Consider the following 12,280-nt stretch of genomic DNA (forward strand, 5'->3'; position numbering starts at 1 on the left):
ATATTTGTCACTGCCGCGCCCTCCCTTTCGCTATATAATCTATAAACCCTCCTTTTCCAGTTCATTCAGGCGCAATATAGCGGTTCGTTATGGCTCTGGAGCGGGTGTGCGTTTTGGAAAAGGGGGATTCTGGCTACGGATTTCACCTGCACAGCGAGAAGTCGCGCTCGGGCCAGTACGTGAGGCTGGTGGAACCTGACTCCCCGGCTGAGAAGGCAGGACTGAGGGCAGGGGACCGACTGATCCGGGTGTGCGGGGAGGATGTGAGGGAGCTCGGGCACCAGCAGGTGGTGAGCAAAATCCGGGCTGCGACTGAACGACTCACCCTGGAGGTACAAGGGCTAGAGGATGAGTTGGCTCCCAGTTCCCCTAAAGAAGAGAACAAGGTACTCCATACAGAGGGACATTTAACTGCACCTGGTCACATGACCTGCATTGCACTTGCACATTTGAGCTCATGGCCGCCCTCCAGAAATTCCTGGCTGGGAGACTTTGGCCGTATCACTTGCTTTATTGGAATTGCCCTGGAGAATGATGCTGCCATCTAGTGCCGGGGTATAAACTGCTGCACCTCGTGTTTAAAGGAAAATAAGAACGTACCAGTGCATTATACTCATTTAAGGTGGCCATACACCGAGAGATCCGCTTGTGTGGCGATGTCACCAAAACGAGCGGATCTCCCCCCGATATGCCCACCTTGAGGTGGGCGATATCCGGCTGATGCCTAGTTCCCAATGATCGGATCCTAACAATGGTTAAACGGGCGGTCGAATCGCGGGACTGCATCAACTAATAGATGCGGTCTGCATTTTTCGACTTTTGACCATATATAGATCGGGGAGGGCCCCATACACGGGCCAATAAGCTGCCGGCTCGGTCTGTCGGCAGCTTTTATCGGCCCGTGTATGACCACCTTTAGATATAGAAGAATTGTGCTTAAAAAAAAAGTAGTGTTTCAGGCTGATTTATTGAATATTTCTACAAAAACCCTAATAACCCGTCCTTTCTCTTCCACTTCCTGTTCCCTGAATTCCCAGGTTGTGCAGGGAAGCCGGCAACTGCACTGTAGGACAGGAACCAATCAGCAGCTAGCAGGACCTGATAGGGAACTGTAGCATGTCTGTGCTTGTGTGACTGCTGGGCTGTGATTGGCTGTCCCTCTCCTACTGTGCTACTGGACAGGACAGTTAGGACACGCCCAACCCCTCATTTGAAACAGTGACCAGAGAACATCCATAGGGAGCTCCAATCAAGGGGCTATTTTTAAAGATATTAATGATTAAAAAGCAACACCATATATTACTTATACTTGCCTACAAAATTAGGGTTTTTTTCATTTATCCTATGCGTCTCCTTTAACATATGGTTCTAAGTATTTCATCCTCTTGATTGTGAAATTGATTTTTTGTATTTATACTTGGTGCATAGTGGGTCATGAGTTATTTTCTATTTTTTATTCCTCACTGAGACTCAAGTCATTTATAAAAACCGTACCTCTGTTAGAAAATATTTAGAAGGTACTCGAGCTCCACGAGCTGTACAAAAGCACAAGGCCCTTCGCCTGGTCCAGGGACTTTTATAACCGTTGACCTCCTGCCTTTATGTGGTCATTGAGCTTTTTGCCTACTAATATCCTTATAATATCTTGTAAATTATATCCTTGTAAACAGTGACTAGTGACGTCATCAGTTAAACGTTTGAGTAGTGATGTCATTTTTGTCACATGACTCACTAAAACTTGTGTATTATAATAGATAAAGTACCCTAAATATGAGGATATTTCTGCCTTGTGCTTTTATAGCCTCGGTGACTTATAATATGCTTATATTTTACAATAGGGGTACTTTATTCAATATAAATTTTACAATGGTTTTGTGTACATGATTCCTCGTTATATTGGATAGCAGCCCAGCTGATGGATGCTGCTGTCATCAGTGGGAAGCAAACCCTGAGCCACAGACTGTGGGACACCACAAGGTAGAATTTTAACTGGCTTCTTGGCTGTTGCAGCACAAATCTTAGATAGAAAACTATGGAGATATGAAACTTTTTGCCCCTGGGCATTGGCAGCCCTGGTGGGACACGGCTCCAGTCGTACTGCTATAGTTCAAGCTCCTGATTCATGTTGGGCTCTAGTAACAACACCACCTGAGTGGCTGAGGGTCAGGGCACACGCTCAGATTCAGGGGGGGATTAGGCGCTTGGCGACAAATCTCCTCTTCTATGGTGCGACTAATCTCCCCAAACTGCCTCCCGCTGGCTAGAATGTAAATAGTCAGCGGGATGGCACTCTGATCGCTACGTTTTCTGAAGTTTCCTCGTGAGACGACTTTGGAAAACGAAGTGCTCCGAGTGCCATCCCGCCAGCAATTTACATTCTGGTCATTCCTACTTTATCTCCATCATATTCTCTGTCTTTAGGGTGTGAGATGCAGAATGACTTTGTGAGTGCAGTGGTTTTCTTTACTCCGCTCTTCTTTCATGGTCAGTATAAAGACCACATGGGCAAGACTAGGTAGTTATGGCTGCCTCTTGGAACAAGGCGACAGCCTTAACTGGCATGTATTTTTTCTGGCAGACTATATAAGCCAGGGTTCCCCACCCACCAGATCACAGACCAGTGGTGGGCCGCAACCTGTGCCCAACTGGGCAGACTCTGATCCCAACTGCAGTCTATAATACCTGCAAAAACAATGAAAAAAAGCCTGAATTACCTGCAATCCCAGCTACCTGACATGTAATTGCCAGCTGTACGAAGTTGATCACGAGAAGGACCAAAATACAGTTTGAACAGTCTTTTTGGTAAGCCTGAAATGCACCATGCATCTACATTCCCCCCCGGTCCTCGTAAAAATTGTCTTGCTTGAAACTGGTCTGTGGTGCAAAAAAGGTTGGGACCACTACCATATAAGCCAAGCCAGGGAGAACCTTGCAGTGCAATAGCAGTATTGTGGCATTTTATTTTCATGCTGGTGGTTTGCAATTTGCATATGGAAACTATTGCGATGAGATGGCCCTGTGCTGCAAAAGGTCCACGTGCCTGTCTTTAAAGGGGTGGTTCACCTTTAAGTTAACTTTTAGAATGGTCCATTCTAAGCAACATTTCAATTGGTCTTCATTATTTATTTTGTATAGTTTTTGAATTATTTTCCTTATTCTTCTGACACTTTCCAGCTTTTAAATGGGGGTCACTGACCCCATCTAAAAAAACAAATGCTTTGTAAGGCTCCAAATTTATTGTTATTGCTACTTATTACTCTCAGCCACTCCTCTGAATATATTCCAGTCTCTCATTTAAATGAATGCATGGTTGCTAGGGTAATTTGGACCCAGCAACCAGACTGCTGAAACTGCAAGCTGGAGAGCTGCTGAATAAAAAGCTAAATAACTCTGCAACCACAAATAATAAAACATGAAAACCGATTGCAGATTGTCTCAGAATATCACTCTTTACTTAATATTAATTCAAAGGTGAACAATCCATTTAAGCCCCAATCCTTTTGTAGGTACTTTGTGGGCCCTATTCGAGGAATGTTTCCAGGGGCTGCTGATTTGATTGGAGGGCACATTTACAGGTATAGAAACCAAGCATTGGCACTTTGATACCATGTAAAATCACACCTATTTGCAAAGCTATGCAATGATTGTATCTAGATGTGTAGCCTTGGATAGAAGGTCCACCAGCGAGTGCAACCTACCTAACCAGCAAATATCCGTGATTGTACAAAAAGGACATTATGGATTGTTTACTGCATATTTGAAACCTGGTTGGTATGATCCGTGATGTCTATATGGCACAAATATTTATTTATTCTCTTTCTCCTGTACTAGGTGGCTGAGAAGCAATCCATCTCTGTCCTGGAAAGGGTAAGTACCATCAGTACTACAGTGTGTAGTTGGGACTGTCACTGTTGTGCCAACCATGGTTAAAGGAACATTAACACCAAAAAAAAAAGAAAGTGTTTTGAAGGAATGACAAAATAACGTACTGTTGCCTTGCACTGGAACAGCTGGTGTTTTTGCTTCAGAAACGCAACTATAGATTATATAAACGGGCTGCTGTGTAGCCATGGGGGCAGCCATTTAAAGGCAAACTATACCCCCTCAAACAATGTAGATCTCTATAAAAAGATATTGCATAAAACAGCTCATGTGTAAACCCCTGCTTTATGTTAATAAACCATTTTCATAATTGGGTAATCCTAAATAGAAAATTGCCATTTAAAAAAAATAAATAAGGGCCACCCCCTGGGATTGTGCGATCAATGTGCACACAAACATACCAACAAACCATACATGTTAGGTCACATGAGCCAATTAACAGACATAGTTCTGTCTTTTGCTTCCACACTTCTTCCTGTTAATTGTAGTATTTCTGGTCAGGTGATCTCTGAGGCCGCACACAGACCATCACGAAGTGGCGGTTCAAGACAAGAGATGTAAAAGGGCAGTTTTTACTAAAATATATATATATATACCAGTTTGGTTAGAGCCTTTTATATGCCACTTCATTTTGATATTGTTGCTTAAGTACTCATTTTGGGGGTATAGTTTTCCTTTAAGCAAGATACAGAGTAGATAACCGATAAGCTCTGAAGAATCCTATTGTATACAACAGAGCTTCTGTCATCGGGTGTGCATCCTGTGCCTTTTCTCCTTTTTCAATTGCTGCCCCCATGGCTTTACAGAAGCTTGTTTATATAAATTATAGTAGTGCTTCTGAAGCAAACACACTAGTTTTACCAATGGTACATTATATTTTCATTACTTTAGACTTTGTTTATTTTTTTTGGTGTTACTGTTCCTTTAAGGGTATAATTAATGGTTTGTAGTCCCCTCCCCATCTCGATGATCCATTACTGAATATACAAAATAAATGGCAAGTTTGTTACTAGACTGTCGTTGCGGCTGGTGCTATAGGGATCAATCTAACCATATATTAAGGAGAGGTTGTCTGGCATTTGGTAATGGGACATCACCGTGTGAACTTCTCTGTACTTGGTTTCCACCCCCCCCCCAGCTTGTCACTGTCACTGCGGCCTCTTCACTTCCTCTTGTTTCCCTGCCAAACTGCGATGAACTCTGAGCTGAGGCCCCCCTCCCCTGCATGAGTGCGTTTTGTGTTGCATGGGGGGGTGCAACTGGGTTAATATGTAAGATTCAGACCCGTTGCTGGATGCTTGTGTTACTTTGCAGTATAACCTTTGAAACTGTTTTTATCCAGACTTGGGTGTCCTGCTTGCTCTTTCGTCAACCACCCCCCTGCTGTAGTCCTCCCCTGTTCTCCATTTTTCTCCCTTTTGGCTGGTGCTTTAAAATGCTTTCTGTGCCAATTTTGTGCCAGCTGAGTTGGCCAGAGCAAAGCAGAGAAGATTTGTGGCATGTTGAGTCATGCTGGGGGAAGGCTGTAACTTATTGTTAGTAACCTGTTATTTGCTTACTGTTCCTGGTGTGGTATTAGCAATGCTGGGGATCTGAGCGGTGTTCTAGGTTATCAGGCAACTTCTGATTATTAAACTAAAGACTATGTTACGAGTGATCTCTTGTTTTCAGAAGGAACTGCGACCACGACTCTGCACCATGAAAAAAGGACCAAACGGTTACGGATTCAACCTGCATAGCGACAAGAATAACCCAGGGCAGTTTGTACGAGCAGTGGATCCTGACTCACCTGCTGAACAGGCAGGGCTTCTACCCATGGATCGCATTTTAGAGGTGTGAGCTACACTTGTGTTAACGTTGTGAACTTGACATAGTGGTACCCTTAGGACAGTGATCCCCAACCAGTAGCTCGTGAGCAACATGTTGCTCTCCAACCTTTTGATGTTGCTCTCAGTGGCCTCAAAACAGGTGATTATTTTTGAATTCCAGGCTTGGAGGCAAGTTTTGTGCATAAAAACCATGTGCACAGCCAAACAGAGCCTCAATGTAGGTTGACAATCCACATAGGGGCTACCAAATGGCCAATCACAGCACTTATTTGGCACCCCAAGAACATTTTTCATGCTTGTGTTGCTCCCCAACTCCTTTTACTTCTGAACGTTGCTCACGGGTTCAAAAGGTTGGGGATCCCTGCCTTAGGATATTAAAATAAGACCTGCCCCTCTTTGTTGCCTGTATTTAGCTTGTGAAGCCTTAGGTGGGGCTATTTGTGCTGTGTTTAATGGTGTGGACGGGGTGCTGCAGTTCTTGAAGTATTATACTTCTTAATATCGGTTATTTATATAGCTTTTGACACTTTAAAATATATAGTTATTATAAGTCAACGCTTCCCTCTGATGGTGGAAGTTGCTGGGTGTTGTAATCCAATGGTATCTAATAGGTTACTGTTTGATCATGGTTAAATGCTTTTATTGTTATCCAGAATGCTTGGGACCTGGGGCTTTCCGGATAACGGATCTTTCCGTAATTTGGATCTTCATACCTTAAAGGGATACTGTCATGGGAAAACATGTTGTTTTTTTCAAAATGCATCAGTTAATAAAGCTACTCCAGCAGAATTGCACTGAAATCCATTTCTCAAAAGAGCAAACAGATTTTTTTATATTCAATTTTGAAATCTGACATGGGGCTAGACATTTTGTCAATTTCCCAGCTGCCCCTGGTCATGTGACTTGTGCCTGCACTTAAGTTGAGAAATGCTTTCTGGCAGGCTGCTGTTTTTCCTTCTCAATGTAACTGAATGTGTCTCAGTGAGACATGGGTTTTTACTATTGGGTGTTGTTCTAAGATCTGCCAGGCAGCTGCTGTTATCTGGTTAATTTGCCATTGTTCTTTTGTTTGGCTGCTGGGGGGAAAAGGGAGGGGGTGATATCACTCCTACTTGCAGTAAAGAGTGATTGAAGTTTATCAGAGCACAAGTCACATGACTTGGGGCAGCTGGGAAATTGACAATATGTCTAGCACCATGTCCGATTTCAAAATTGAATATAAAAAAAATCTGTTTGCTCTTTTGCTGATTTAACTGATTCATTTTGAATTTTTTTTTCCCATGACAGTATCCCTTTAAGTCTACTAGAAAATCATATAAGCATTAAATAAGCCCAATAGGCTGGTTTTGCTTCCAATAAGGATTGATTATATCTTTGTTTGGATTAAGTACAAGCCACTGTTTTCTTATTACAGAGAAATCATTTTTAAAGGAGACATTTTGTGTAAAAAAAAAATAAATAAAAAAATAGGAATGTTCCGGTGCATTATACTCATTTAGACATAGAAGAATTGTGCTTAAAACCCTAATAATCCGTCCCTCCTCTTCCACTTCCTGCTCCCTGAATTTCCAGGCTGTGCAGGGGAGCCGACGGCTCTCCACTCACTGCACTGTAGGACAGGAACCAATCAGCAGCTAGCAGGACCTGATAGGGAACTGAAGCTGCCCCCCTCCTACCGTGCTCCTGGCAGGGACTGTTAGGATACGCCCACCCCTCATTTGAAACACAGGCAGGTAGGTACCAGAGAACATCTATAGGGAGCAATTTTTAAAGATAATCCTTTTTAGCACCATGTAAAAGCAACACCATATATTACTTATAATTGCATACAAAATTAGGGTTTTTTTAATTTATCCTATATGTCTCCTTTGAAAAATTGGTTTACTTGGATAACAAAGCTTTAAAAGCAGAGTTATGAAAATGGAGTAGCTAGGAAGTAATGTCACATCATTATAGCAGTGATTGCAAGGCTCTGGCCAGGCCCTTTCTATCTTTTTGTTTTGTATATATACTAATCTCAAAATCACTAACATTATAATCCTGCGCGGTTATTGTGGTGGTCTTTGTAACGCTTCTCTCTTTGCAGGTTAACGGAGTGAATATGATTGGGAAACAACATGGTGATGTGGTGGCTGCCATCAAAGCAGGTGGCGATGAGACTTCTTTGCTAGTTGTGGACTCCGAGACTAATTCCTACTTCAAGGAGTGTAATGTGGTTCCTGGAAAACAGCATCTGACTGGTAAGTACCATGTATTGCTTGTGACCGTGTCTTTTTCCCTCACCCCACCTCTGAAACCTCCATAACCAGATTACATGGATTGCTCTGGGAACAGGTGGTGCAGGGGAGGGTTGTGGGATTTACAGCACCTATTAGTTCACAGTAACGTTGCACAGCAAACAAACTCTTTCAAATGGATTGCCATTATGTCAAAAGGGATTACTTCTTGCTGTTGCACTGCTGTTTATGGCAACAATAGGTTGCTTTGGAAACCTTGAGAATAATCCTAATCACGCTTATTATTTTAGTGGTTTCACCCTCCCCCACCTTAATCATGCTCATTTCCCACCACCGTTTGGTGCTGTCCATCTTAAAGGAACAATATGCTTTGTTATTGCAAAGTTTTCTGATGTTTTAAATATTAAAAAAAAAAAATTCAACCACACTAGGCTAGAATCAACGTGCAGCCGGGCCCCGCCCCCCTCCGTACGGCCGGAAACTGCCGCATTAGAACAGAGTAGCGCGAGCTGCCGGGGGGCCCTGAGGGGGTGTGGGCCCAGGCCCAATCGCACCCCCTGCTCCCCCGGTAGTTACGCCACTGTAGACTACCTAATCTAGTTATCTCTCACTATTGGCATCCCCTACATTGGTTTGTATTTATATTGAAATCTGTTATGAGCGATATCCAGAAGAAATGGTTAAAATTGTTTTATCTGGCCATACACAAATTTGAGGAGGTTTTTTTTGGGGGTTTTTTCCCTATATAATCCAAATTTTTTTGTGGGGGGGGAACTAAAAATTTTCGAGACCCTGAGGCTACAAAAAGTTAGAATCCAAAAATACTCCATCTTCAACCTGTCTAGCTCCTGTGGAAGTCAATGGTAGAGGTCCTATCTGCAGTTTGAAGATATTATGGTCTGTGCTGGGTTTCATATGATAAGCCGAACATTTTGGGCTTTTCAGACGATTTCCAAGAAAAATTTGGACTTTTTTTTTTTTTTTTTTTTTTTTAATATTTAAAACATCAGAAAACTTTGCATTTTAATAAATAATTCACTTGTGTTGATGGCTAGTAAGCCTGGTCAGCCTATGACTTGGAGGAGAGTAAACTGAATTGTAGATAAAAAAAAAAAAAAAAAGAAATGCAATATGAGGTTAATTGCAAAATGGTCTTGCTAAACGGCAGATAATCAAAAGGTTGGCCTGTATTGTTCTAATCCGTCAACATGCCAGATCAGATCTGGCCACCTAAAGTAATTTTATTTTGTTGACATTTCCAGTAATCCTGTCTCATAACATACGATGAACAGGATCATATTAATGTGTGCAGAGGAATTAAAAGCTGTAATGAGCTGGTTGGGAGTTTGGGACTTCATCATGTGAACGATATTAACTTGCCTTAAGCCATTGCTAAAGCACCTTGAAGTTTCTTCAAGTAGTATCTGAAGGTGCCGGCTTTTGTGCTTAAATGAAAATAAGTTGGGCAGTACCCCCTTCCCCCAGCATGCTCTGGGAGGAAATTGCAGGACAGGTTGTGTATTTGTAGACAGACCATTTTCTAAAGGGAATCTCTGAGGCAATAGAATTATTATTTATGTTGCAGTCTCTGGGCAGCATGGGGGGGGGGAGAACTACTGCTAAAATATTCATAATCCTCCTTTGCTGGTGGTCAAAATGATTTACATGTACACTTAAAACATCAGAATAAAGGCTATGGAACGTCTACCAAAGTGGTTACACCCCACCATTTTTAAATATCTAGAGACCGATAAGCTCTGTAGAACATAATGGTGTTATCGGTTATCCACTATTTAACCTGTGCCATATAGACTTTTTCAATTTCTATAATTACTACTCAGCAGCTTGTTTATATGAACTATAGTAGTGTTTCTGAAGCATACCGAGCAGTTTTACCAGTGCAGGGAAACACTACGTTCTATTTTTATTACTTTCATTTTTTGGTGTTACTGTTCCTTTATAAGAGTTGCTTTAGAATATATAATACACAGATGTAGGCTCTATCTGGAATTCTTGGGACCTCGCAATGGGTTTTCTGTTGAGTCAGGTGGGGGTTGACAACTCACTACTACTGATTTGAAAGCCTCTTTCTAGTCCTTTTAATGCAGTGTTTAATGGTATACATCAGTGGTCCCCAACCAGTAGCTCACGAGCAACATGTTGCTCTCCAACCCCTTGGATGTTGCTCTCAGGGTCCTTAAAGCAGGTGCTTATTTTTTTAATTCCAAACTTGAAAGCAAGTTCTGGTTGCATAAAAACTAAGTATAGTGCCAAGTAGAGCCTCCTGTCGGCTACCAGTCCACATAGGGGCTACCAAATAGCCAATCCCAGCCCATATTTTGCACCCCAAAGGACTTTTTTATGCTTGTGTTGCTCCCCAACTCTTTTTACATTTGAATGTGGCTCACAGGTAAAAAAAAAGGTTGGCGACCCCTGGTATATATGATACAAGTACACTGTAATACTGCTGTTTGTGGATTAGAGGGATTATGCTTCCAGCACCTGCCACTTGCAGAGCTTTAACCTTTTGCATAGTTAAAGGGAATATTGAATGTCATTGTGTAGAATTATTTGTTTGCTTTCTGCACAGGGTATCTGCAGGCACCTGAATAGTCCTAGGCTGTGAGTGTTGGTATTACTCCTAGTAGCCTGCCTTTAGCAGAATTGCCTTTGCCTTGCTAGGGATATCAATTAGAATTCTTCCACGTATTACTTGTTAATACTTGTGAACTTGTAACAGTTCTGCTGAAAGGGCCAGCTACCATTGAATGCTCACTCTGCTTGTCTTGCTTTAGAACAGTCTGTTACCTTCATGTATCGCCTATAAAACAGTCCGTATAGTGTCTGGTTTTGGTATTTTCATTTTTTTTGTACTGTTTCACAGGCCCTCTACCTGAAAAGATAGCCAATGGTGGCCTGGAGAAGGTATGTTCTTCTTTTATGATCTCTTATTACATACCTTCAAGTGGAAACAAGTTTTAACCACATTTCATCCCTGACACTGCTTCTTATCACAGCTTAATAACTTGGATGAACATGATCACCCAGAGTCCCCTCTATCTTCACCGGAGCCTGTGTCCGATACAGTCACCCCCAAACTGGAAGCACAAAAGGTATTGTAACTTCTTGATAAGACTTTACTTTGGATTGTTGCTTTTTCACACCTTTGTGTTGCTTTATGTAAGAACATAAGCTTGTGGCTAAGCAACAATAGCGTGGCCCATTCATAGTTTGCAACAGTAATATGCATAGTGGAAAAAAGGCATATTCTCTGATTGTGTACTGAGAATTTTTTCTGTTATACTAGAGCACCATTGGTTCACACATTTTGCCCAACTATTCGTACTCTTATACCTTGAAATCGGGCAGAATTTTATTTGATAACGTATACTTGGTCTCTACCTTTCAGGACAGCTCAGAAAATACCCCAGCAACTGCCTTCACATCCCCCGCAGAGCCCGTCCTTGACCTGAACATGTCACTGGCAGTAGCCAAAGAGCGAGCCCACCAGAAACGGTCACAGAAGAAGGCACCATCTATGGACTGGAGTAAAAGGAGAGAAGTGTTCAGCAGTCTGTGAGACCAAGAATCCAAGAAGAGCTGCTGCATGCCTTAACCATTCTGTGGCTTCTCCCAGCAGCCTCTTCCTGTCCCGCATTCCTTTCCTGCGGCAGCACAGAGCACTTCCTATTCTACAAAGGGTGTTTTGTTGGCCATTATCAGCTGGATTGTAAATAACCTATTTCTGGCTCAAATCCGTCCTGGTCTATCTCCTCCTGTGCAGCCCCATAATGTGACATTGTTACTGATCAGAATAATGCTGGACTGTACGACGCTGCACAGTGTGTATGGTCACATGCTGCAAACTTTGCTTTAGTCGCGTGGCAGTGGCAGTGGCTGTTGTTCTAGCTGCCCTGCTGAGCCGGTTTAATTCATGATTAGAAACTACATTCCAGAAACTCTCTCTCGTGGTCCTACTGAATTTCCACTTTTTTTTTCTAAGACTTTGATCAGAAGTTTGTTTTGTGACGATTATATAACAAAATATTTTGCTATTTAGCTAAATACAGATTTCATGACTTTTAACACTGTCTGTTGTCTTAACTCATTTATAGGCAAATAAGAAAGCTGTGCCCTTCAAGCAGCTTGATATTATCCACTAGACTGTCATGGATGTTATTCATTCATAGCTAAAGATTAAATTGCTGGCGGGATTTATTGGATATTTCTGCAAAAACCCTAATAATCCCTCCCTTCTCTTCCACTTCTTGCTCCCTGAATTCCCAGGCTGTGCATGGGAGCCAGCGGCTTTCAGCTCACCGCACTGTAGGA

General features: G+C 42.3%; 1 protein-coding gene across 1 annotated transcript; it reads left to right on the forward strand.

The window, feature by feature from the left end:
* Positions 1 to 83: 83 nt before the first annotated feature.
* On the forward strand, positions 84 to 12,034 carry slc9a3r1.S (SLC9A3 regulator 1 S homeolog). Its single transcript, NM_001095598.1, is given in 7 exon segments — positions 84 to 386; positions 3,832 to 3,867; positions 5,554 to 5,715; positions 7,798 to 7,951; positions 10,833 to 10,873; positions 10,966 to 11,061; positions 11,358 to 12,034. Coding segments are annotated over 7 exon segments (957 nt in total). The 5' UTR covers positions 84 to 89; the 3' UTR covers positions 11,529 to 12,034.
* The last annotated feature ends 246 nt before the right edge of the window (positions 12,035 to 12,280 follow it).

This window comes from Xenopus laevis, chromosome 9_10S (assembly GCF_017654675.1).
Source record: "Xenopus laevis strain J_2021 chromosome 9_10S, Xenopus_laevis_v10.1, whole genome shotgun sequence".
NCBI lineage: Eukaryota > Metazoa > Chordata > Amphibia > Anura > Pipidae > Xenopus > Xenopus laevis.